The sequence below is a fragment of the Cebidichthys violaceus genome, unplaced genomic scaffold, assembly GCF_023349555.1.
Source record: "Cebidichthys violaceus isolate CVI_PGR_0920_01 unplaced genomic scaffold, fCebVio1.0.p SCAF_24, whole genome shotgun sequence".
Lineage (NCBI taxonomy): Eukaryota > Metazoa > Chordata > Actinopteri > Perciformes > Stichaeidae > Cebidichthys > Cebidichthys violaceus.
In genome coordinates, this window is record NW_027176417.1 from 7,253,756 (window position 1) to 7,281,648 (window position 27,893).

The 27,893-nt window shown below is 42.5% G+C and overlaps 1 protein-coding gene across 10 annotated transcripts; it reads right to left on the reverse strand.

Annotated features, from left to right (window-relative positions):
• Positions 1 to 123: 123 nt before the first annotated feature.
• LOC137879209 (inositol polyphosphate-4-phosphatase type I A-like) lies at positions 124 to 27,850 on the reverse strand. Of its 10 annotated transcripts, none has more exons than XM_068719881.1 (27): positions 27,771 to 27,850; positions 22,917 to 22,991; positions 18,815 to 19,062; positions 18,565 to 18,609; positions 18,311 to 18,429; positions 17,693 to 17,809; positions 17,383 to 17,462; positions 16,947 to 17,058; positions 16,457 to 16,547; positions 15,610 to 15,757; positions 15,270 to 15,400; positions 15,057 to 15,161; positions 14,865 to 14,973; positions 14,563 to 14,580; positions 13,716 to 13,902; positions 13,419 to 13,634; positions 12,968 to 13,109; positions 12,496 to 12,636; positions 11,936 to 11,968; positions 11,228 to 11,400; positions 10,411 to 10,534; positions 10,200 to 10,267; positions 9,832 to 10,031; positions 9,620 to 9,717; positions 9,342 to 9,454; positions 8,985 to 9,139; positions 124 to 2,125 (listed from the first exon to the last, which is right to left on the reverse strand). In XM_068719881.1, the coding sequence occupies exons 3-27, from the start codon at positions 18,927 to 18,929 to the stop codon at positions 1,993 to 1,995; spliced, it is 2,973 nt and encodes a 990-aa protein (XP_068575982.1). In that variant the 5' UTR covers positions 18,930 to 19,062; positions 22,917 to 22,991; positions 27,771 to 27,850; the 3' UTR covers positions 124 to 1,992. The 10 variants fall into 10 exon arrangements, with proteins under 10 accessions (XP_068575982.1, XP_068575985.1, XP_068575986.1 ...); XM_068719877.1 differs by lacking the exon at positions 124 to 2,125 and adding an exon at positions 2,694 to 6,583; XM_068719884.1 differs by lacking the exon at positions 12,496 to 12,636.
• Between the last annotated feature and the right edge of the window lie 43 nt (positions 27,851 to 27,893).

Consider the following 27,893-nt stretch of genomic DNA (forward strand, 5'->3'; position numbering starts at 1 on the left):
GTGAAGGCATGCTCTTCACTGCAAAGACTAGATGATGGTGACGATGACCCACTGGTTCAGTATTACTGCATCAGAAAAGCTGCAAAAACATATGTAATTATCACATTTAAAAAGACAAACAAATCAATTTAATATTTATTTCAGCATCAGATATTGACAAGTTATAATATATAGCAACATTCAAACCTTCACAGATGTTCTCAGATTGACAGAAAGTATTGTAATCGCAAGTAAAATGCCAAATAATCTACACAGCATGTTGACAGAACAAAGAGCACTTCTTCGATTGATGAGCATGGAGTTCTGCAGCAGGAGGGCCATCGGCAGTGAGTCTGACAGTGTGACTCATGTTACAGTAAGATGCATTGAGGACAAGCTGTGATGTGGTTTAACCATGGACTGGATATAAGAGGCTCCACCAGCGCAATGGATTCAGGACTTCACAGGAAGTGAAGAGCTCCCCCGTGTGGTACAGACAGGTCATTGCAAATGAGTGTGGCAGTTAAATACACAACGAAGGAAATGAGGTGATAAAATGCAAACAAAATGTCCCCCTTTGTCCTCAACACTCGAGAAGAAAACAGTATTTCTTCACTCGCTCTAGCTGCTTCAGATTGTATTCATGCTCTAAAACTTCTTTATTTTAGCTAATGCCATGTGCTTCTTTAACATTTAAAATAACAATGAAAATGCCAAGTGATTGTAATCATAAGCAGCAAAAACAAATTGCATAGAAACACGTGGAATGAAGAGGCGCAGCCCCTCTATATTTATGTATCATTGAATTTCTCCAAATGAGATCAATTAACTTTAATTGATCCCATTTGTTCACATTTGGCAGCTTGTCCTCGACACTCTTGCCTACTTTTAAAAAATATTTTGACATTATTGGGAATTTCAGTTGAGTTTTCGTCACATTACACCAAGTTACAGTTCCTCATTGTCCTTAAACAGGGTTTTAATGGCGCTACATGATTTATAACCCGTGTGTCGTTAAGCTGTGTAAAAGGAAACCTTCCATCCACATTTCAGTCTGTGAAGTGACTACTCCTAAAAGTATAATGCCGTCAATATTCAACATTTTTGTTGTAGTCAACTAAACCGGTGTAAAAAAACCCTAAAGGAACAAAGAAATGATGAAGCCACAGCCTGATGACTCGTCTTCCTCTGAGCCAGAAAGCTCCTTTAAAAACACAGCAGTGAGCCTCACATGTTCCTCCATCACTGTAGATTATTCTGACTCAATCCCACATCTAGAGCACCAAATGTGGATTAATCCGCCGCTGAAAATAGTCCCCAACTAACTCACTATTCCCTCCTGTTTGACTAAAATTGTCTTTTTGAATTCATTTATCTGTCTGTTATATGTTTTTTTAAAGATTACCATCTTGGGCTTGGGGCTGAGTACTAGTTTTTGGTATTTTCATGAGATTTGTTGACAATAATAAAACACAATCCTTTGATTTCTAAGAGTTTTCCCCCCTCAATATAAATATCACAGCCTAAATATCTCATCCTAAGACATCCTAACTGCAAATTAGTCCAAATACTGTGGGTTTTATTTATATATATTTGGATTCACACAGGTGGTCTTCATGATTGATCTCTTGATTTACATTGTGGAGCTTAAATATAAAGGTTTGCGTGGTGATATTGATTGTATCAGTGCTTGTTGAGGGGTGAGGCAGTGTTGTTCATGTACATTTCGATAATAAGAAATAAAAACCCAGGAGCTAAACATTCTTACATTGACTGTGTTATGCATAACATGGAATAAACTAATCAGTTTATACTAAGGTGGTATGAATGTGCTGTTCTTTCAGGAAGGTGCAACTGTTCTTTAGTGAGTCACTGAGTTTACCTTCAAATAATCTAAACCCTCTGAAACACAAACCCGGTGACGCGTCTTGATGGCACCCAGTCCGGTCTCGGCCTTCCCAAAACACAGCAGCCATACGGTCCGATAATAACGCAGAGCTCCCTGCGGTCCAATCAGGTTTCCACTTTCCCGTACGTGCCGTCAGGCGGTCGGTAGTGTTTGGGGAAGGCCTTGAGTTGCAGCGAGTTAAACGCGTACTTTCGGCAGCCGACGTTCTTCACGGTGTTTTCTCGTCTGCAGCCCTCGCTGAGGAGACAGAATGAGGGCAGAGTAATGGAGACGATGGGCGCTGTGAGTGATGCAGAAACGTTGTTTTAAATCTTTGAAATGAAACTTACTCTGCTGGGAGTCGAGTCTCAACAAATGAGTAGATTATGTAAGTATCATGTATCATGTAACGCATAAAGTAACGCATAAAGTCCTAACTGGGTCATTTTGTTTGTTAAAAAAATGACAAGCAGACAGACAGACAAACAAACCAGTCCAGCTGATCACCAGATGAGGCCAGTGAAGACTCATTATATAAACTCTTTCAAAGTGAATGAGGAACAACGACAACATGCAGCACCATTCTCTCTCTCTCTCTCACACACACACACACACACACACACACACACACACACACACACACACACACACACACACACACACACACACACACACACACACACACACACACACACACACACACACACACACACACACACACACACACACACACACGGAGGAAAAGCGGAAAGAAAGCACAGTTAAAGTCAGTTAAGAGATGCAAAGAATGGAAAAACAAGTCAACCTCAAAGACCACAAACTATCATCAGAGTTGTGTTCTGCAGGAGGAGGCGCAGGACGTTTATTACAGCAGGGCTGTGGCGTTCAGGGACACACTGACTGGAGCGTTTTTATTGGGTTTGTTGTACATTTAGAGCAACGCGGGACGCAGCCAGGCTGAGGCGTTTGGACATGTAACGGCTGCAGAGTCTCAGAGGAACCGGGATCAAACCGATTACTTTTGACACCAAAAAAAAAAAAAATCAGATTCTAGAATTAAAATACCTGGAAAAATGCAGATCTTTTAAATAAAGATTTGAATTTTGACATTGCACTGAAGGAAATGACACAGCATTAGGTAATTAACACAACAATTGTTAAATGTGACCATTATAAATGACCTGTTGATACAATATGATTTATAGTGTAAACAGGAGGACTCAGAGCAAAGTGCAAATTGTTATTATGTCAACAGTTTAGCATGAGAAGTATTTCAATCAACATAATAAACTAAAACAAATAAATCTGCATTTCAAACAAGACGTTCTGAACTGTGGTCTAAAGTGACAACATGATGGTCATGGCACAAGCATAATAATAACATTATATAGATGATTTATATATAATCTGCTTTGGAATAATTTAAGACAATATATAGCAAACGTTTTGGCAATACATAAATACAAGTTCTGTACAGCGATACAAATATACTCTCTGATACATCTGGATTCTTAAGAATGAAACAAAAAGAAAAGAAAAAGATGTTTCTCTTTCAGGCCGATGACACAATAGTTTTCATTAATGTTCTAAGGAAGCACTTTAGTGTAATTACACACAAGTACGGGGAATTAATGAGCAGTGAAAATATTACTAGTTTTGTATATTTTACATAAAATAATTCCCATTCTTTCACATCCCTGCTGCTCAGTGATTCTGTAATTACACATTTGTATATTAGATGTATTTATATATTAATATCTTCTTTTAAATAAACTCTAATGTATAACTTCTGTCTCACAGAGGTAGTTCTAAACTGGAGCGACGAGATTAAAAAACAAAACAATAAATTATAAGTTAAAGAAGTTGTTTTACATTTTAGGAAATGTTCCTTTCAGGTTGAAGCGCTTAAGACACACAATGTGAGAATTTACAACAAATGTGTGTTTCTACTGGGCGACAACTACAAAAACAAGCGCTGCAAACTGCTTTGAGACAGAGAGCTATTTAATCCCTCACCTCTAAGAAAAGAGTCATTACTGTATGTCAGACCTCATGGACCATTATACTGTAGTATTTGAGTTGCTAGGGGTCACGGGAGGAGGTAACACTCCCAAAGGAGGCTATTTCTGGTCTGATCCATTTCCTTACTGGGTCGATGTTAATGAGACGGAGCCTCGGAACTCTGGAGAGGAGACCGACGCTTTCCTTTAGCTTCACAGGCGAAGATATTGATTTCTACAAAGCAGGTTTCCAATGTGTAAAGAAACTCTTGTAGTCCCAACCGAACCCGTTCTGTAATGTAATATGTCAACATCGGGTCAAACACGGTTGGTGTTGTTATTGGAGCAGCTGGGAAATAAAACTTTTATAACTGTATAATGATATAATAATTACTTTCGACAAACCTGAATTAACCGGTTAAAAACCTCAAAGCATTTGGCACAACGATACATTCCTCATTCCTTTATCTCACAGCTCAAATCACTTCCTTCACTCGACAAAACTCGGTTCTTTAAAGCTAATGCTAACTGTTACAGCGGCAATCTGTACCGGTTTCAGTTAACATCTGGATAAATGTAAATTGGTCCACGTTCATGCTCTGAAGGGTGTAGAACCAACAGCACTACTCTGCATAATCAAGCACATTTCCCCTGAATATCCTACAATCACACATTCCAGCATCAGCCAATCAGAAACTGCATCCTTACAAACACAAAAGTTCCGCTCTGTCGATTGGCGAGACCGAGCTGATCTTTGCTGCATTGGTGTGAAAACCCCGCAGCGAACACACCGACTCTCACTACAGATCTCTGGACGCCGTCTAAAGAGCGCTCCAGGTCCTGCCTCGGGGGATTAGCCGACACAGGAAGGGCGGATTTGTTTCTGCTACAAACTTGCTTCACAGGAAAATGCACATAATACTTCATCACACCGTTCCTCATCTGTAGGAGAAGGGTCATGCACGTTGTCACAAGACTGACGCACAAGCTATGCAAAGAACATTCGAGCCAAATGAACAGAGGGGATCGGTGAAGAGGCTTTTGTTTTCTGCGTGAGCAAAGGAAACACTGTTTGTGTGTTGACATGTGTTCACTTCTTTTATCTTGGAGTAAGTTTGTTTACACACCTCAGTGCTCAGTTTATCTGCGGTTCTGAAATATGAGTAAACACACGATTAACTGAGTAGATTGATTCCTTTTTTAAACCCAATGAAGGGTAAAGCTCGAGTCTAAATAGATATATTAAGCTGCACGTAAACAGAGTCAGAACTGACCCAGATCTGCTGCAAAGTGCACAGGCTGAAGAGGCAAAACACCTCCTTCTGTCTACAAAAGCAGGAAGACCTAAAGGAATAAAATCTGCAAATATATACAAATATAAATAACTATATATAAATAAATATATATATATAAATGTCAGCGTACTTAATTTTGGCACAAAATAAAAGCTTTTTTTCCCTCCACTTTAGCTTATAAGGTGCAAAAGCACATGGAAGACAATGATGAATCAAACAAGCCGAACAAATTGCACAAACGAAGATAAATAGATTTCCATTATAATAGCTACCATCATGAATAACTATTTCCTGAAAGCAAGATATATATATTTATATATTTAACCTGCATATTTCTTTATACATATTCACAACAAGGTGTTTCAGAAATACGCAAACTGTCACTTTGTGTTTTTTGTATTTTGTTGTCGGTGAATGAAGAATAAGGCAGAGCAGTCACTGACAGTCACGCAGATCGTACATCTGTCCATGAGAGGGCGCTATCCACCACACACATCAATGAGATGTGTGAACGCATCTAAATCTTAAATATAAATTACTTGTACCTGTTCAACTTCTGGACATTTTGTTTTGAGTTCAACAGATGCAATACAGCTGTTTTATAGCGATGACTCTGACTGTGATCACACTGGGCCGGCTGAATTTCTTTTGTCTAACTTCTTAAGAACCGTGCCGGGGCGGATGACTCTGGAAACGCCACCTTTACGTTATGGAACCGTCTGGGAAAACGCAGCATAAATATTAAGCAGCTTTTCTCACCCAAATACGGAGCGAAATGGTCTCAAAAGTGGCTAAAAACAGGGAAAATGGAGCTTTTCAGTATTTTCCTCCATAGTTGAGGCGGAGATCATCCTGAGAACACTAACATGGATCACACAAACAGAATCTGTGTGTTCACGTTCAGCAGGCTCAGTGTGGACATCAAGAGCCGTCTCAAAAAGCAAATCATGTTGATATTTTTTCAGGCCAAACATGCAGATTTTTGCAGCTGACAAAGGAAAAACAACAGACAGGAAAAGCCCATAAACAAAAATAAGAGGCGGGGTTTTGCTGTTGATAAATGGGGCGTCTTTGCATAAAGCCCAGAGTCAGGGTGGGACAGTATGTACATGCTGTACAGTATCAGTGTGCATGAATACACACTCACAGTGTCAGTGAGGAGTTTTCCCAACCCTCCCCATAAACGCGGGACTATGTTTTCAGCCAGTCGCTCCCAGCAGAGAGAGCAGCTCGCGGATGTTCAGCTGCAGCGGAGTTTGGCCAGGAAATAGGCCACGCTGAGGAAGATCCACACCACCAGGAGGTTCGGGCTGAGGGCCAGCAGGGGCAGCGAGTACAGGAGGCTGGGGTCCAGCCGGAAGTCACGCACCGGCAGCAAGCCGCTCAGGTTCTTCTGGATCACCCCCTCCCTCGTGCCAATTCTGCCGAGTCACGTGAAGGTAGGAGGAAGAGGAGGCGTGGAGCAGCGAAACAGGTTGGAGGAAGGAGAAGGTGGTGGAGGAGAGGTTGAAGAGGAGGTTTGAGGGAGAAAATAAAAGAGGAGGAACAGATGAGGAAAAAGTATATGTAAAAAGAGATGGAGAAGGAAGGATAGAAAATAGGAAAGAAAATAAAAGATTGCAAGAAGGAAGAAGAGAAGGAGAGGAAGGAAGCGTGTGGCAACAAAGCCAAAATAAACAGATGGCATGTGTATCCAGGCAAAGAGGTGAAATGACAAAGTAACAAGTGATACCGGCGAGAAATCACAAAGAAGCCACAGCGACAGACAGCAGGTCTCATGGTGTGACATAATAATACAAATAATCGTATGGAGGTCACAACAAATGGAAATGATTTCACCAGAATAAAAGAATCCCGCAAAAATGAGCCAAATCATGACAAAGTCAAACACGCGGGAAAACAGAGGAAGAGGGAACAAAAAGAGAGAGAGAGAGAAAATTAAGAACGATGTTTCTACGTCTTTCAGAAAAGGAGAGAAGATAAGAAAAAAACAGCAATGGCTCACCATGTTTATATATTCTAAGACATGGGATGAGGAAGGAGGGAAACATGGCAGGAAAGATGTCTTGGTCTCACTTGTGACAAATGAAAACCAACACGAGCAAAAACACCTTTTAAATTCAAGAGATTTGGGGACTTTTTGAAGTCATCTGCACTCTGAATCAGGAGCTGCACACACAATGTGCCTGCATGCCATTAGAAGGACTTCTTCACTGCAACATGCTAACGAAGCTAACATGCATATTGATTTTCAACTACTTATGGGTAAGAGGGAAAAATGGTGTAATATCTCTAAGCTTCATCCAGCGTGCAGTACAGCTCAAAACCATTCCTAACGATAATGAAAGCTCTAATAATGATCAAAAAGCTGTTTTCATGCTCGTCGGCTGATGAGGCAGAGAGGCAGGAATGAGGGAGAGATGTGAGGAGAGGAAAAAGGAGGGAGGAAAAGGCAAAGAGATGTGGCATCATGCGAGTATCTGTGCGGCAGTGCAACTTTATTGAGCACAAGTACAACGCAGACAGCTGTGATCACATCTGTTTTTTACATGGGCTTAACAACAAAATATAACAAAGTCACATAAAACTCCACTTTGAACACACAAACGTTTTCTGACACAAAGATACAAACACTGAGGTTTAAACTTCTGTCACGCAATCAGAATAATCACATTTGCTGTAACACCGTGGATCAATATCAATAAAGCTCTGTTTGGGAATATAAATTCCCGGTACACCTTAATTCTTCTGTATTTTTTCATATTGGTTATTTCTGTGAGTAGATGTCTTTTTCCAGACAACAAACTGTGTTAAATATGTTTCGGAAAGCATTTCAAATGAGACGCTTTCTGGAAATGTGTTGTTTTCAGATGCTGGCATTCAGTTCGTTTCCTTTCGTCAGTCAGTCGCAACATAAATGGAATTAAATTGAAGCTTTTGTATATTTAAACGCTCGGATAACTTAAACCAAAACTGTACCTTTACCTATTTGAATTCTTCTCTTTCTAAATGATATTTCTTTTCTTTTTTTTACTGATGGAGGAGTCTGTTTGTGTTCGCCATGCTGCAAGCCAAACTTCCCATGCGGAAAACCACAAAGCATTTGACTAAAACTCTCCGACTTGGCTGCAGTTCAGTGGAAAACTAAATCTTTCTTTAGACCTTCTCAACAGGTGCCGTCAGGCAAAATTTGAAAATGAATGAAGGAAAGGAAAAAAAAAAGAGGAGGGACGAAGGGAAAGAAAAGGTGGCGATGGTAGGTCAAGTGCTCCGATGACAAATACAGAAAAAGAAATCCTCTGCCAGCCTGTTAGTAACTCAGACTAGAAGCAGGTTTATAGAAAGGACAGACAAGACAAGACAAAGATAGGCAGACAGAACAGACTCGCAGACAAGAAGACGGACAAACAGACCAACAAGCACTCAATACACACAATCAAAAGAGGATCCTCTCTCTTGAATATCAGTCTCTTCTCTAGACACTTGTCACAGAAGTTAAACCTTTTTGGCAAGAGTCTGGTGAAGTAAGCAACCGACTGAATATCAAAATAAGTATCCCTTTTGAGATGAACCGGCAACTCCAGATCAGTTTGTTTCACAGAGGAAGCAGGCAGTGCTTAAAAGTCGCACATGGGCAAAACATCATTTTCCATCTATTTGTTTCCCTTTACTGCTGTTAAAGATTTGGTGAGGTTATTACCCCCTTGTAGGAACCCTTGCTGACAGGAAGGGAAGTGTTTTGCCCAGGTATGATTTTCAGGTGTGTGTGTGTGTGTGTGTGTGTGTGTGTTTTCTCGTTCAGGCACTGTGAGGGCGTCCTACCTGCGCATACAGTCGAGGGCCTGCGTGAAGACCTGCGGCGCCATGCCGTGCTCGTGCTGCAGGATCAGGCACTGCTCCAGGGTCACCGACATGGCCGTGCGGTCTTTGGCGCTTTTGCAGCTGGTGAAACGAACCCCGTTCAGCCGGCGGCAGATCTGAGACGGAGAGGGAAGAAACGTTTAAGTCATCGGTAAATGACCGTAAAATAATATATTGTGGGTATTACTCAATATCTAACTTTAAAATCAGTTCATCTACAAACATACGTCCCATTTTATCACATTAGGTTTATTATAAGAAAAGTAACACTGGATACAAATTATTGTATTTCATGCACAACAAAGCAGAGAGCTTCACCTCGGCTGCCTGCCAGAGGATGTCCACGTTCTTGTTTTTCCTGGCGTGGACGTTCTGCCCCAGAAACCTCAGCAGCTCAGGGAGACAAGTCTGAGAACGAGACCTCGGGAGGCCTGAGCGGGTTTAGGAGGGGAAGGTGGGGAATGTAGGTGGGGGGGAAAGGATGGATGACGAAATGCGAAGAACAAAGAGCAGAGAAAACAAAAATGTACTTGAGTGAATGTACTTCTACCACTGAAGATATCCAACTAAAGCTGTACTGGAACTTTTTTACTTACAGTCCTCAGGCAGGACTTCTTTGAACTGTTCATAGTATGAATTTAGCCTGGAGAGACTCTCCAAGTTGATGACCTCCTGCAGGGATGTGTCTCCAAACCTGAACACAGAGAAACCGTTTTTCTTACATAGTTGTAGAGCAGCGTGATTTCATCCGTTACGCACAACATCTGGCGACAGTTTCAGTTCTTCTTCTCCTCTCCAACTCGCTCACTTCTCAGCCAGCGTCTGCTGCTCGTTGATGCCGACGTTGAAGTGCACCGGCTGCACCCTCAGCAGCATGCCGCTCTGGATCTCCCGCGGCAAAGCGTCGAACATGGTTCCCGGGAGCGGGATGCGGACGTTGAAGCCGTCCCGGTTCCCCGTGATGATCGGCAACATGTCGGGGGCGGAGCTGCCAGTGGCCTGGGTCACCTGAAAGTGAAGTGTATATAATGCAGACATATAATGTGTTTTGAGGCGATGTCTCAAGTTTTCATGTCAGTGAAATTACGCAGAATCAAAAATAACCACAATTAAAAGCTTTTTACTGTATTTCTGCAGCTGCAGGAACCCCATAAGGATTATTAAACGTCTTCCTACCTTAAAGGTGACGTTGCGTAGATCCATGATGCCGACACTCATGTCCTCCAACATGGCCAGCTCCTCTCCTGAGCGCACACACGTGGTTAACACAGATAATCTGATTAATCTCTAACTGCTGGGGGTTCAACAGTGAAAGAAACGTGTCCGTGTGTGTGTGTGTGTGTGTGTGTGTGTGTGTGTGTGTCCATGTGTGTGTGTGTGTTCATACCGTAGGTGCTGAGCAGGGACTCAAACTGAGCCAGCAGGCCGATGGTGTACAGCTGTCGGAGGAATCCATTGTCTCGGAGACAGTTCCTCAGTTTGATAATGAAGCTGCAGATGAGAGCGGTGAGCTGCAACACACACGCACACACACACACACACACACACACACACACACACACACACACACACACACACACACACACACACACACACACACACACACACACTAACATTAACATCAGGTTTTATATTTAGACACAGTAAAGCTCGGCTGCTTCTGAGACGATGTAAGAGGATGCATGTTGTTGGTTTCTGTGCGTTCATGTGTTTTATATAACAGGCTGAGCGAAGAACGCACAGGGAATCACAATTGTCTGGTTATGTGTTGTTATTGTCGAGTACAATGCTCAGATGTTTTGGCTGCTTCTTATTCAGTGTGGTATTGCACTTTGATTATTGCACATTGAAGAAGACAAAGCTAATACAACTATTTACTCCGCCCATGTCATTTAAACCTGCTGTGTAAATATAACTGTTGTAACCGAGCAAAGACAAAAATGCACTACCTGGGCTTCCTGTGCACACATGCTTATTTTAACTTTGGCCCAAAGAACTAAACGTCTGGAGAGTAGGAGTGTAGGGGTCTGCAGGTGAAACAATCCATTTCTTCTGTCTGACTTTCACCCTCCAGTTTTGTAACATTTACAGACTTATGAACTCTCTATCAACACCCTTGCCGTGAGTCATTCTAGGATGAGCTGAAATGTGTGTGTGTGTGTGTGTGTGTGTGTGTGTGTGTCACTTTGTGCGTTTGTTCTGACCGTCTGGCAGAAGACGACGTCGCGGCGGTACTGCAGAGACAGGTCCATGGCTATCGTCGGGGCGCTGTCCTGCATCAGCAGGAACACCATGGACTTTTTGGCCTTGTCGCTCATCATGGCGACGCACTCTGTGAGCGTGGTGAGGAGAGGAAACAAGGCCTCGCTCCACTCGCCTGGAAACACACCAGCAGATTTTTTGTATGAATAATGACGCATAAAGTGAATTCACAAGTTAGTTAATTTCTTTAAGAGTCGTCAAGACAGAAACAGAAAACAGATGGAACAGAGAAGCAAGAGGAAAAGCAGAAGCGCTGATAGAGATCATACTCCACTGAGTAAAGCTCCAGGACATTTTTAAGTATCGTCTCTTTCTTTACAAGAATAAAATAAAAATAATAAAAACTTTGCTCTACATGAATACGACAACTTACCACTTCTAATAAACCATTTTTAAAAAGAAGAAATTAAACATTTAGCAGTTACTTAAATAAGTCAGACACTTTATTATGCTATAAAGTCTGAGTTCATTACCATTTCCCACCGGAAAGCATAGTTCTTGGTCCAATATTGTGATGTCTCGTTTGTGTGTTAAGCTGCTCTTTATTACCGAAAATGTGCATAAAAATAAAGGAGTGACTTTTCTAGCTATATTCAAATATCTGCTGTTAAAGCAGAGTCCTGGAGCACGGGAGGGAGAGCAGCTCTTACCTGGGTACGCCTCCTCAGCACTGGGGCTTCCATCTGGAAGAGGGGATGGAGGTGCAACGTGCATGATTAGCGGGCGCTGTAAGCCACACAAGGCAGCAGAGACACACACAGAAAACACTACAAAACCAGAGTCAAAGATCTATCCAAAGAACATTCAGCTCAGAGTATAAAGCGGGTCTTTTTAGCTCTTATGATTGAAATAAAAGGTGTGTAGTAGTGGTCCTTTTTTTCCAGCTTATTCCTCACCACACTGCCAGCTGATTGCAGCATTTTGAAGTAAAAGTTTGGATAGACGTGACCCTGGTCCAGTACAACATGTAGAGTAAGCACAAAATCTCAAATACAACCTTTAGCCTTTTTCTGCTACAGAAATGCTGCAACATTGTCGACAGACCCAAAGCACGACAACAAAGTAAACAAAATGCTTTACATTAGACAGCTTTCTTCTCACAACACATAAAGGTGAGGAGATGAAAAACACCAGCTTTCCTCTAAGTGAAGAGAATTATCAGAAGCTGACCTCAAAACAGTATATATAAATAAGAATTCATTAAACCTACAGAACTCCTGTGCAGAGGAAAGGGCAGGCAGAGAGGAAGAGGATGGTGGTGGTGGAGGTGATGATGATGATGATGGTAAGGATGGAGATTCCTGTGATGTACTTTCTGGGTTGATCCAGAAAGCTCGTCTTTTTCCTTCATCTTTTCACAGTCACACACACACACAGCGTTGTTAATTCATACTCTTACACGTAGCATGTAATACATTTCATTCACTATAGTTGTTACTTTATTTGTTCCCTTTTGTAGTCACCAACTTCATATATTTTTTAATGTTAAGAAAAACAACAAAGATAATTAAAACAGATTAAAAGTAAAAACTAAATGAAAAACTGCAAATAATATCTATTTTAGTGACTTTTGGCCAAAGCGATGCACGGTAATCACAAACGGCATCCAAAAAAACCCACATTTATACCCTAAAAAGTAAAACAACAACCCAAGGTATTAGTTTATTTTGAGTGAGCGTTACCTTTCTTACAGGCGCCGCCCTGCAGGTCAGACTGGGTACTGTCCTGACTGCAGACACTGGGCCTCCTCTCCTTCTGAAGCAGCTTGCCCACACGCTGGATGATGCACTCCAGAGACTTATCCACATTCACCCAAACCTTCTCCTGAAAGGACACAGACACCAGGCGATGTGATCTATGTTTAAAAGCTAGAAGGGCTAATAGAGTAATTACAGCCGGAGGGGAGAGAAGATGCATAAGAGATGAGGTGAATCACATCAGTATGCAAAGCAGAGAGCGCCCCACAATTTTGCATAACAAAGACTTTATGTAATGCGAGCGAATGCAGAGCTCCACAAACTCTTGTCACAGGCTGTCTGGGGACACAGAGTATTCTTGATATATCTTGATTCTTGATATTCATGAACATAAAAGAACATTTTAGTTTTGGTTATTCCTCACTAACTAACTCACCCACTCCTCTTCGTGCCAGTCTGCGTGCAGCGAGGTACGGCTGTTGGAACCGCTCCACTTGGCGAGCAGCGTGTCCTGGTCGTTGCGCAGGACTACTTGTTCCGAGTCGGCGGAGGGAGACGCTTTGGAGGCGATGTACTCGGGCCGTGCTGCGTTCAGGGCCTGAATGGCCGAAGCCAGCAGCTTACAGTCGCATACCGTCACCAGCTGACGAGTCTGAGGGGGAGAGGAGATATCCGTTACATCTCACCAAAGCTTCCAAACTTAAGTCCTTATAACTGATATGTGGTATAAAACCTTATCAGCCAGAATAGCGAGCGTCCGCTCCAGTCCGCTGGCAGATCGGTCCTTGGCGGCTCGGGAAAGCCTTTCTGCGTAGTAGCTGACTTGAGTCTTCAGCGTGTTGATGTGGGCGATGATCTCTTTGGCCCGGACGATGTCCTGAGGTATGTAGACGATGGACTGTGAGCTGGAGAGGGCGCTGCTGCAGGAAGCAGAGACACGAGGTTTTAGCAGCACGTCTGTATCCGAGTGCATGCTGACGACACTCTCTTATATCCTCAAAGTGTAGAAAGCCGACTGTTGAGCCTCCATCTGTTTATGTCCACATCAGAGCACTTGCATGCACATGCCTGTTCTTAACAACGGTCCTAATCAGTGGCTCAGCAGAATGCTACAGGTAAACACAGAGACAACAATGAACTACGAGTGATACCGCTCACTTTACAAATTCAAATAGATCTTAAACGTTCTTATCAACGCCTTAATGTCATCTTTACGTGTTTTCCAAGTGTAAATATGTGTTTTTACAAGACGACAGATTTGACTGAATTTACAAAATGAGCGGTATTTCAACAAACTTTGTGTTCCGTGTTATTAAATATCTGTGTGTGCAACATATATTTTAGTTACTTTCAAACACAACACTGTTAATGCCAAATGCATCATGTGTCATTATTTGTTTGCCGTCAAGATAAATAAGTGCATTCAGTCGCCTTAAACCGACTCACCAGTTCATCCAAAATGCTTGAAAATCACTAAACATTGTGGTACGGCTCAGAGAAACAGTGAAAGTGTTTTTGTGGTGGTACAAGGCAGTGAGAGACAAACACATGAAGACAAGCAAAGCAGTGCAACAACTCACCATTCCTCCTCATAAACGCTGATCGATAAAAAGTAACAAAAACAAAATTAAGAGGAAGCCATAAAACTGAGTTAATGCAATAGTTGAAGAAACAATGCATTCATCATTTATGTGAAAATGACTCCTGAGCAGCCAAATCAAAAGAGAGACATCTTTCATATGGATCAGATGTTTAAACAATTTGAAATAACATAAGTAGAAGAATGAATAAATCAACAAAAACAGCAGATATTACTGTGGTTGAGGGGAAAAAACATGCAAATGAGTTTCTATTAACCCAAGTCTGTCTCCTCTGAACTTACTGTTTCTTTGCCTCCTCAAACTTCTGAATAAGTTTCCTCAAACCGCTGTTTTTAAAACCCTGGCAGTGAGCCGCCGGAGCTCCGATTGTGATCACGTCGTACGTGTGTTCTGAAAAGGGAGAGGAGGAAATCACGCGTGTGAATAGAAGACAAGTGGTGCGTTTGTATTAGCTCCGGGTTCTCGCGTCTCACCGAAGCCCAGCTGGTCCTGAACCCTCATCCTCTGCACATGTAGGTTGGTTGGCATGAACTCCAGCTTCCTCTCCGCCTTCAGGTTACTGGCTTTGAACGACGGGCCTGACGTGGAGACAGAAAGAGGAGCGGGGAGGGGGGGGGGAATAATCATATGTGACAAACCATTTTTTATTTGTTCAAACAACAAGAGGCAACAGAGACACCTCTAACCTCTGTAGTCAGTGAGGTCTGACAGGGTTTCCTGGTATGCGAGTATTATGGTCTGGTACTGAGAGACAATCCGTCGCCTCAGGTTCTCCCAGCAGGGGGATAACTCTCCCAGCTCCTCCAGCTCACACACCCTGCAGAGATGTGAGGAGAAAATGGCAGTTAGGCACCAAGAGGGGAATACAGATCACATGATCACAAAATACAGCGTACACTTAGATGTCTTAAATACAGCCATAGCTGTACATTGCTTTCTGTCTGTTTCTCCAAATGTAGAAGAGCCTCATACAGCCGCGCTTCTAAACATCTGAAATGTGAGAAATGGAAACGTGTGTGTTTGAACCTGGCTGCGTCCTCCTCCAGCAGCAGTTTGATGAACTGTCGGGGGATGTTGAGTGAGAGGACGCTCTCAGCCATTTGCTCCAGCACCCGCAGGTGGTTCCCATCAGTCGTGGGGAAGCGGTACATCCTGGACATCGTGCCTCCAAACACTGACAACACAGGCCGTGTAATTAGCTGCGATTAGGCTTGAATTCACTTTAGTTCGTTTTTGGTAACCAGTATAGTAAGTTATAGTTACTTAAATATACTTTACTGTACAGAGTGAAACAATTACTACATGAAAAGAACACCTAAAGAAAGAAACACTCGTGAAAAACATATTGTAACGTTGTAGAAATGTAATGACACGCTTCAAACATTTGTGTTATTTTTGGATCAGCGGTAAACAGATCCCTCCCACTCACTGGTGACGATCAATGTATTTCTACCAGATAATAAGATTTATGGTCTGATGTATTGGTAAACATGGAGCCATGCAGGTTTTAAGAGGTAGAAGATGGAAAGAAAGGCAAAAACATTTCATTAGAACTGTAATATTATCAATACACTGATCTATTTTTATTCCCTCACTTTCTGGACAGTGTTGGTTTTTACTTTCTGTCATCTTTTCCTAAATCTTTGAATTTATGTAAATCTTGTAATGATATTCTAACGTGTGAGGAAATGAGATTCATGGCATCATCTATGTATATAAATGAAACTGTTGTGATGGTTATCCATAAACCCGATGCAGGTTATTTAAATGATGAGATATAAACCACATTGCAAACACTTTATTTCTCATTTTGTAAGTGCTATTAACTCATAAAGTCAATATGATTGTATCTGAAAATAAAGAGCCGTCACACCTGAGCGCAGCAGGGTGTCTTTGCATAGCGAGGCGTACTTTATCCGGACTCCCATGGACTCGGTGAGGCTCTCGTCAACAGGCAGCACCGTCTGCAGGACACACACACACACACACACACACACACACACACACACACACACACACACACACACACACACACACACACACACACACACACACACACACACACACACACACACACACACACACACACACACGGTCATCAAACCGCCTCCATCTGCCCGTTCAATCTTTTAGGCCTACACTCACCTCTACAGTGCTCCTACATTATGACATAAAGAAGGTTAAGTGACTCATTGTTGGATTATAAAGCCGTACACACAGATATAAACAGGAAGCCTCAGGGAAGCACATGAAACACATTTAACAGTTAGGAGATGATGGCTGTACCCGATTCATTTATTAACAATATGCAAAATAACTAAATACCAGTGATTTTACACCATGTCCCTCCCAGCGGCTCTTACCCGTCCGTTGATGCTGTCTGGCAGACGGCCGACCGACATCCTCTGATCCGCTCTCTCCTCCATCTGCCAGGCAGCTATGGTGATGTTCCCCACCCGCTGGTTCTCTGCTGATCTGTCCATTGAGGCACATTTACTTGATTTTCCTTCATATGAAAATATATATATATCCTTCGACATTAATCTTTCAAACCAAGATGTTTCTCTTAACGGGAAACATCTTAACGAGCTGAATGATCTGAAGTCTCTCAAGAGGTCAACAAAACAGAATACAACAGAATGATTTACCAAGTTTTTAAGCAGCGAAAAGACATTTATGTATCAATATCTAAAAATAATAAAAAAAGCCTTTTCTTTCAAACATACAGCAGAAAGAAGCTAGAAGAGAGTGAGTGTGTGTGTGTGTGTGTGTGTGTGTGTGTGTGTGTGTGTGTGTTACCTCAGTTCGAGCTGTAATCTGTGGCTTCTCTCTTGCAACAACTCTTTAACAGGAAAAAGTGCCGAGCCCAACAAATACATCTGCAGAGACAGAAAGACAATATTGATTAGTTCACGTTCAGCTATTTGCTTATTTCTTCTTATCAGGTGTGAATTCCAGAGAACAGATGCACAGACCAGTCACTGTTTATCTTTGCTGAGCTGCAGAATCTTGATTCACATTTGTTTTGCGTAACCAAAAGTCCGACCTAAGCGAACCGTTTCACTTCAAATGAAACATAAAAGCTAAAAGCCGTCTCTGTGAACCGTACCGTGCCCTGCGAGCGGTCCTTCACGTCGTAGACGGCCACCTTCACCTGCGTCTGCTGGTTGATGTTGGACTCCTGGAAGAAGGCGATGCTGCTGAGGAAGATGGGGTTACTGGTGCCCTGTGGACAGACCAGCCACACCAGCATTACGTCAAGACCAGTTCTTTAGGGTTAGTATTAGTAAAAATACATAATGCTCTGTCCCTGTGCTGTCTCTGATCTAAATGTTAAAATATTGTTCATGACTCATCCTGCGCTTCTACAGAAAACTCTTTACAGTTAAATGGGATTTGAAGCGACCAGCTGAACTGCACTTGTTCTCGTTTATGGTAATGGCTCGTTGTTTATCAGCTGGCTTTTTAAAAGTGTGTGGTTGCAGCTCAATTTATTAATTTCTCCCTCGTCCTCCGCCCTCCTGATCCACAGTAACGACGTAGAGGAGGGAGGCGTAGGTGGAGACAAACACACTTTTGCGTGATTGAAACAAATCCCTGAACAATTTCATCAACTCCATCTCAAAATGACACGTATTTAACCCGTGAATGTGTCACACGATGGCCGAGGAGCCTCTAACTGCCATAACACTGTGACTATAAGGGTTAGGAGTCGAGAGAGTCTGACCTCGATGACTTCGGTCTGGGCGTGTTTGGTCCAGAAGGCCTGCGGTGGCGTCGTGCAGCTCACTGCTACAAAGCTGTTGGGTTTACGATCCAGAGCAGGAGTCAGCAGGTCTGTGCAGACTGGATGAGAAACACGAAATGAGCCAAGAGGCCAATAGCCAACCAGCATTTCAAAGACAATAAATGATGAACTGGTGATAATAACAATAATCAATGAGTCTCTCATTAGCTAAAAGACTAAACTGTGTTACTCACCCACACTGAACTCAAGCACAGGCTCATCTGGGTCCTGACTGTTTCCTGGAAACCAACCAACAACCAACAACATGAGATGTAAAAGAAAACAACTGGACAAAAAGCCCTGCACTGAGCTTCTGATACACACAATTAATTCATCTCAAAACACCGCAAGGCAGTTGTATCAGACTTGTTGGTGCTCAAAGCCTCTGAAATGTTATTTACATGTGAAACATTTCATTTATATAAAGAATCAGATGTTCCTCACCTGCGAGAGCCAAGCCGATCATCTCGCTGGACAGCTCGAATGTGCTGGCCCGGTACACCGACCACGGCCTCTGTATGCGGGAGCCGCGCTCGCCGCGCTCTCGGACCCCCGCCATGAGTGTCCGGGAAGAGCGGGCGACGGCAGGAGGCCTGAACACACACCCTCACACGCGCGGTCACACACTCCCATGTGAGGTGACCCTCTTTCTGCGCAGAGCCACGGCTGCTCCAGAAAGACGTTCGTCCTCTCTGGATGAGAAAGGACAGGTTGGATTAATCGGCTGTTTGTGACACAAAAACGGACGATGTTCACCAGGCGCTGAAAAAAAAAAAAGAAAAAAAAAAAAAAGAGGAAATCTCACGGCTGAAAAGGGCGAAAAACACAAAAACTTGCAAGTATGAATGCTAGTGAATTCATGTGTGAAAAGGAAACCATGAAGAGAAGAGAAATGAGGAACAGAGAACAGAAAGTGAGACCGGGTATAAAACTAAGCTTCAACTGCAACGCATAAAGTCAAATAATCCAATCATCATTCACATTCTCCTCCTACACACTCTTCTTCATATAACCCCTTCCGACCGCTAGTTTCCTTTTTTCATATCTTATATTTAAAGCTCTGTTGAACTCTATTGCTTTGCTAGAATAATGAAGTACCATCTTACTGTCGCAGCTCAAATGAAAGAGAAAGAGAAAAAGAAAAGCAGAGTGGACCTTGTGGTCAGTTTTAATCTTTGTAATGAATCACTGTAGTGAGTCTAAAGCTCAATCATCAGGGTTTAAGAAGTTAAAACACTCGTACATCCACGTTACCTCACCAACAGTTTATCCATATATTACTGATTAACTCTCATTCACTGGGTTGTGTTCACATGTTATCATGAAATGTTAGTGCAGACTTCAGAAAACAGAAAACAATTAGAATGAATGTTTTGGAGAACATAAACGAAAAAATAAAGTTTTAAAATCCATCGTCCAGAGGTGCAAACATATATCAGTGTGTGTGTGTGTGTGTGTGTGTGTGTGTGTGTGTGTGTGTGTGTGTGTGTGGGTGTGTGTGTGTGTGTGTGTATATATATATATATACACACATATACACACACACACACATATATAGATGTAAAGCATGTATCTGTGGAACTGGAAAACACAACAGATGCAGTGTGTTGATTTGCATCAGTGTGCATCATCCCACATAGAAACATAAATTATCATTTTATGTGCCTATTTATTCTCACCATATGATGATGTTGCTAAGAGACTGAAGGTCCTCCACATTTTATTGTATTTCTTCCTCCTCACTTTCTCTCTCCTCTACATCCTCCTCCTTGTTTTGGGTGTTGCTCCCTCTAATCTCTCCTCTACTCTTTGCCCGCCCACCTGAATCTTTCGGGATCTTTTTTCCCCTGAAGTCTCCTTTAGCCAGGGTAGAAGCAACTGTTCCACTCCTGCCGTCTCTCTATCGCTCCCTCTGTCCCATTTCGGTGAAGAGCAATTAGCCCATTTGCAGCAAACGCAAGGGACAGTAGCTGGCTGTGGTCTAGTTAGACAATATGCTGTAGTCTATTTTGGTAGATTTATTATAGATAAATGTGTATCAATAATTCAGATTTAGGTCATAGTTGTGTACAGCCCATTACTTAGCAGCTTACTTCCTGATTCTTTCAGTCTCAATGATTCATCTTTTACAAAGAGGCCCATAGAGTGATCTTATCTAAATTGTGGTTCTGGGTTAATAGTTGGTGGCCTACTTCCTGATATGTGGTCCATCGCCTGAAATGTCCCACTTACATCTGCCCCACATCTGTCAATGCAAACATCTGGAGCACTACCTGAAGTCCTTTCTGGATACAGTGTTGTGCAGAGGGGGTGCTAAGCCTTAAAACACATTGATGTGTCACTCTAACTGGACTTCCTGGATTGTGTTTCATGCATCACATAAACACTTTGCACTGTTACAACACAGCTCAAACCTCTGCAAACACACATGACACAACTTTCTGTCACAGCCAAACACCTCAATCACACTACAGCAGCAAACAAAACCAACGGGCAAAGATTAAGTGAAGTCTCCTCTCTGCAATCGACTCAGGTATGGAAACAAATGTCAATAGAATAGAAACGACTGCAAGACTGCTAAACAACACCGAGAATCTCTTGAGCATGTCTGCTGTGTGTCTGGAGGGAGTTGTCTGTGCGGTTATTCAATATTCATGTAACAACATGAGCTCTGACAGCTCCACAGACACTCAGTCATCAGCCTGTGGGGCCTTTAAGCTGAGCTGCCTGAGTGTTGTGCTGATGAGCAGAGAGGCAAATATCAGTAGAAATGGAACTAGAGGCAAACACGTGCACATTTATGGCTATATAAACATGTTATCAACAGCATGAAGCACCAGGAAGTGCTTCACTCTGAGCTATATGATAATACAACTTGTGCATGAATACAAGCTACAGTTGTGTCTGCTCCTGTAGTTGTTCCGTCAGCGTGGATTTATGAATGCCAAGGACACACACACACACAGATCAGAGTCTAAAGCTCTCAGTCACCGTGGCTCTGGTTCCTCTAACGTTGATGTATAAGCTCCTGCTAAAATAGGATTCCTTATGCAAAGACCTGCAGCAGGCGGCTACTAAAACCCAAGACGTGTTCAAACCCACAGTTGTTCTCCTTTTCAAGTACTTATAGTAGTTGTTTTGTACCTGTGTGTCAACCTCAAACAGGAACGTACTGCAGAAAGTGACCAGACTGGATGCACCTCTGGTCTTTGTTCCCAAATCGGGAAAGAACTTTCCAGCGTCTCAGCCAACTGAGCTACATTTTCCACTACCAAAGCCAAAAAAGCACCTTGGTTTGAGAGGGGCTTAAGACGAGCAGCCTTAAGTCTTAAGTCTTCTTATCAAAGGTGGGTTTCTACACATCACGCCAACTTCCTGACTGTATTTAATGTTACAGGTCTGAGTACTGTCGGTACAATAAAGGAGGAATTTGTCTTATTTGTGCATAAACAAACAATCACAATAACACCATCACCGTGTATGCTAACCGGCAACAGATGACAGACGTAACACCTCTAATGAATTAAGTCATTTGGCAGGCCTGCGGTGTTTACTGTCTCCATAACAGTCCAGTGGTGCCAAGAGATAAAATATCACAAGCAGCAAACACGAGGAAGTCAAAGTGAGCAGCAGAAACCTCACTGAGGGGGAAAAGCCGCCATATAAGGGCGCTCCAAATTTAGCCTGGCGTGTCAGTGAATGTGTGTGTGTAGGTCTGTGAGTCACATGAATTGGGGGGCACACACACACACACACACACACACACACACACACACACACACACACACACACACACACACACACACACACACACACACACACACACACTGTATAGGCCACAGTGAATCTGGTCCAGAGCTCCCGACACATGAAACCCCAATCCAGGATTCACAAAGCGGATTCTGGCATATTATCAGGAGTATAAACAGGCTTAAAGATCCATTAACAATAGCACTTATAGAGGCTTTGAAAGGTGAATTTGACAAGTTGTATCCTAGAGTTCCACGACAAAAAACTCTCTAAAATATACAGAATTCAGTCACCAAAAGACCCGAATTACTCTGTACCCTAATCTGGATAATAACATTAGAAACCTTCTTGTTTCACATATTTAGCCTCGAGTTTAGTTTAGAGAATAGAAGACAAGACAAGCTTTACGAAGGTGAGCCAATAATAGCACAGACACTGCATGTGAGGCCATTAAATGTAAGCAGTGAGAGGACCTCGTAGTTTGTGATGGAACTGACCTGACGTGTATCTTGTGGTGTATGTGGGTGTGTTTGAAGCTTCTGTCTCAGATTCTAGACGGACTGGGTGAAGGAGGTGAGTGAGAGTGAGAGACTGGTTGACCATACATGGTAAAAACCACCTTTTACAGCTTCTCCCTTGGCCTCTGAAGAGAAGGCATCACACCACACGTGTGTGTGTGTGTGTGTGTGTGTGTGTGTGTGTGTGTGTGTGTGTCGGGTAGCATCTCCTCTCAGACAGGACTTTGTTAGTTGTAAAGTGTATATGGGCTCAATGATCATTTGCATCAACTACTCACAGTCTATTAGATGAAGGAGAAGAGGAAGTAAGATGATCCAGGTTCAGTGAGGACCGGCTAGCAGAAGTTCACAATCTGAAAAAACACAAAAACGGCAGGTTTTACTTCTGAAAGTACAACTTGTGTATTTTCTGCACAATCTATACGAAAAGGTTAAGATTTGAGATTTCAACCAAAAGTTAACACCGCTTTGTAAAATTCATTCCATGCTTGTTTTTGTTTGTTTGTCCACATCGTGTTATCGTTGAATAAATAAACGTGGGACATTTGTTGGTTGTCCGTTATCGCTTACTTTTAACCACAGTAACACAAGGAAAAATAAAGACGGACGCGTGGTTCTGTCAGAAACAGATTTGCCCCCGTGTGGCTCTATTGAGCCAATAACAGAGGTGTTGTCTGTCTGTCTGTCTGTCTGTCTGTCTGTCTGTCTGTGTGTGTGTACCCTGTGGGATCGGCATTAGAATAAAGCATGAATAATTTCTTTAGAGGGACGCAGCAGCTGTAGCCCTTTCACATGAAAATGAGCATCACCCACACCCTCCAACACACACACACACACACACACACACACACACACACACACACACACACACACACACACACACACACACACACACACACACACACACTCTGAGTTTCACCCCCTCACTTTCAGCCACATCACTAACTATCCAACTTCTTGAACTTTAAATACAGTGTAGAGCTGCAATAAATCAATAATTGTGAATTATTCAGTTATTGTAATATCAGTGTATCTTAACGGCATCTTTCTCAGGTACATTTACACCAAGTACGATAAATGTATACAGCTCTTAAATCTTCCCAGTTTACATTGATTGAGACCTATATTCCACATTATCCACTCTAATAAATTAGTTTAATTGCAGTAATAAGTCATCAGTGTCCCTTCCTGCTTGAGTGAAAACGTTCTCACCGCTAATCACAAAGTTCATCACTGTCATAGTATTAATGTTCTTACTTCAATGAAGAGTCTAGTACAAAAGGAGAGTAAAAGCTTCACTCGGTGTGTGTGTGTGTGTGTGTGTGTGTGTGTGTGTGTGTGTGTGTGTGTGTGTGTGTGTGTGTGTAACTGCTTCTTGCTCTTCTCACTTCCTTCAGTTGTTTCAGGAAGTGTCTTAAACGAGTCGGTCTGGCTGACAACAGTAGCCTTCATGGCTGCTGCATCGACACATTCAGAAATATCTGTAGCGTCTGTCTACTTTGAGCTACCTATAATTTATAGCTCTGGACAGTATGTACATAGAATATGAGTCAGAATCACAGTTGCTCTAACCACAACCCTGACCCAGACTTAAACTTTAACTTACCAACAGTCCTGTAAAGACGTGAGGACCACTCTCAAAGTCTCAAAGTCTCAAAGACAAAGACAGACGTTTCTCATGTAAAGAGTGAAAGAGGAATACATTATTTCAACCAATTGTTGGATTGGCAACAGTACTGGCAGCTTTAAATTCCAGTGAAAAGCCACTAAACACAGAAGTGTTACTCACTGCTGCTGCTAAACACAAAGCTGGGGATTTCCTGCCACCGAGGACCATACCTGGAAACAAAACCGAGCGCTGGATCAAAAACTGTCTGAATCTGTTTAAAGAGACGCGGCGAAAGCAGAAGTGAGCTGACATTCAGGGTCAAGTTAAGAGTCTCTGTTTGACTCGCTGTGAGGGAAAACTGCAAGCACCACTTCCCACACTGTGAGGGAAGCAATCAGTGGTATTGATTGTTGCCCAGCCCCACGTGTTGGCATGCTAAACATTAAAGTTCAGCCAAAACAGACGGGGATGTCATTCAATTTACAGGTCTTTGGTCTTTACACCAAATTTTGACCTCAAGATGAAAAGTCAGAGGATCGACACATATTTTAAAATTGATCCTAAAAAGGGACACGAATACCTGTAATCGATATCATTAAACAATCCAATTACTGTTGAAACACACCTCCCTTTACAAAAATGAAGCTTTTAAGAATGAAAGCATTCAAACGTGCCGTCTGAGAGGTCTGCTTCATGGCTCTGGTTTGCATGAGAGGCCGTCATAAGAGCATCGGTTTAACGTCACAGGGTTGCAGAAACAAAGCTGAATGTGTCACATGCTCATGTATTTATCAGGCAAGACATTCTGCAACTGGTTAAAAGACAAAGCCATTAGCATCCAGCATGATTGTGCATTTTCTCCCAAATGCCCACACAGCTCACAAGTCATCCTGAAGACAGGAAGCCAGAGTCACAGTTCAAGTCCTGGCGACGGTGGTGGTCCACAATGACGGCAGCCTCAGTTTACACACACATACCCGAGGACGTCTGCTGCCGATGGATGTAAACAAACCGACGCCGCAGACGCCGTCACGAGGCAGAGACTGCAGCCAGCCGTCTCTCTCTCCTCTTCCTCCGGCTTTCCATCCCTCTCTTCCTCACTCCTCACTCTCTCTCTCTCTCGCTCTCTCTGCTTCACAAACATTCACGGCAATTAACTCTTTCTCTGCCTGATCTGCAGCGATCATCTCTTCTACCAGCGATTCACCAAACACTGAACATCGTAACCTTCATGGAGGGAGGATTTACTGCACGACTGTTGTATTGGACGCCATTAGTTTGAGCCAGCTGTGCCTAATAAACTGTATTTGCTGGTTGACAAAATAACACCTGAGTTTTCTATACTTTAGCACATATTAATGTTTCTAAGTTTTAAAATGTTGAATGCGTAAAATAGAAGAAGACGTTCCAGATCTTATAGGCTCCTCTAAAACTGGCAAAATATTGAAGTAAATCAGGAATGTAATCATCAAATCAGTAAACAAGATCACAAACCTCTTTGGTATTTAACAGATACTCAATGCTAAGGACAAGTTTTTGTCGTGCCATCCATGTGGTGGTCCTAGCTTTGAAACACACACACACACACACACACACACACACACACACACACACACACACACACACACACACACACACACACACACACACGTTCCCTTTTGATGCCTCTCCATTTTCCCCCAAAGCTCATCAATAATGAATGTGACTATTGCATGTGAGCGTCAGCAGAGCAGTGTGTCTATCTGTGGACTGATAGCTAAACCATCTCCACTGTCTACGCTTCTACAGACATCTGCATTGCATCCATCTTGTCTTTATGTAATTAAGCATAAAGTTGCCAAATTACATGGAAAAAAACAAAACATTTCTGTCTGCAATCTTTCTAATTTGAGTCTTGCACATTTATTTATTTCTCGCAGTTTTTTTGGAACAAATAAATGACAAAAATATGTTTTTAATTGACATTCATTATATTCTGTATTAATAATGTATTTTTCTTGTTGTTTTTGTTGTTTTTGGAGCTCATCAGTCCACCTGAACCTCCTCATGTGTCAGTTATGTGCTTTCTCTTCCTCCATCTTTTAAAACCAGACGGGAAATGAGACTAACAGCTGACACATGCCCGCTGAAAAACGTCTGCATGTGTGTGACGAGCGCAAGAAAAGGCAGATGCAGAGGAAGACACCGACGAGGGACAATCAACAGGCGTCTCTTGAGCCGAGTGGGTTTGATGAGTCACACCACACACACACACACACACACACACACACACACACACACACACACACACACACACACACACACACACACACACACACACACACAATGGAAGATATGATGGAGACACTAGTGATTTCTAATCAACTCACACTTCATCAATACCGATCCAACTGGTGATAAATGATCAAATATGCTTCACCTCCCGTCTGAAACCTGCTCAATCAAGCCAATTAACAGAAGTCAGTAGAGATGAAACGAAAAGTAGAAGTGCCAAACATTTCCAAAGATGCACACTGACTTATGAATTGTTGGACTTATGTCAAAAACAAAGAGTGACTGCCATGTTGTATTGAGAGAAAGGAAAGAGAGAGCATATAGGCACCATAAGTATGGTATAATCCCCAAACATATGACTGTAAATCAAGTCATGTGATGACACCGGAGGCAGCGCTACTCTCTGGACAAAGGCAGGGAAACAGGGCTGCCAAAGATTACATTTAACTCTCACATTATGACATTCTTTGAGGAAAAGCCTCACAAAACTCTCCCCTGAAGTCACTTCCTGAATCATTCTCAAGCAGGTCACTCTCCTCTGAAAAGAGCATCATCAGCTGGTGGAAATCAATGTCCAGATCACCTTGACTCTTGCACAGCGAAACTCAAAACCACTCTGCAGAGACTGCAATGAAACAACATGCAAACAGACTCAGCACATGTGTGTGTGTGTGCACATCCACATCCAGCATCCAGTGTGTGTGTGTGTGTGTGTGTGTGTGTGTGTGTGTGTGTGTGTGTGTGTGTGTGTGAGATGATTTGTAGGCTTACAGGCTACGAGCTGCCACATCACTGCCATATCCTAAAATAAGGACGTCCAATCATGACATCATGGCAATAAATGCACACATTTGGGGGCAAATGCAGTCCTTTCCTATAACGTCAAGTTGCGTAACAATCGCCTAACCCTAAAAGAAGCACTTATAATTACACAATAACAGTAAAATATATCATGCCGAAGGATATTCTGCATATTATGTGGCACTTAACTCTAATTACAACCCGTATTCGGTCCTATTTAGTTGTTGTCCTTGCACGTCCTGTTAGTCTGCTGTTCTCAATATTTCATATGTTTATAAGTTACGTGCCAAACAATACGAGTACAATATATCTTGTTAACAACATGCGTAGCAACAAAAACTAGCTACAGCTTCCGTTGCCAAACTTACTGACAGAACAAACACTAACAAAGCCGACATTACGGAACGCATTCTGAGTTCAAAATTAACCGTAATAAACCGCTACGTACCGGTCCGGCTGCGTGTTGTGGTGAAATTTCCGCACTATTCTCTCTTTTCTGGATGCAGTCGCAGCCGCGTTGGTGACGCCCCCCCCCCCACCACCCCCTCCCCTTGCGCGTCGCGTTGGTGAC

Excerpts from the sequence above, each read along its gene's own strand:
- LOC137879209 (XM_068719877.1), bottom strand. The coding sequence starts at position 18,929 with ATGGCGGGGGTCCGAGAGCGCGGCGAGCGCGGCTCCCGCATACAGAGG. Across the intron at positions 17,810-18,310 it reads CCCAGACCGAAGTCATCGAG|GGCACCAGTAACCCCATCTT; the intron begins GTCAGACTCTCT and ends GTCTGTCCACAG. Across the intron at positions 11,401-11,935 it reads TGCTGAGGAGGCGTACCCAG|GCGAGTGGAGCGAGGCCTTG; the intron begins GTAAGAGCTGCT and ends GTGTGTTTCCAG.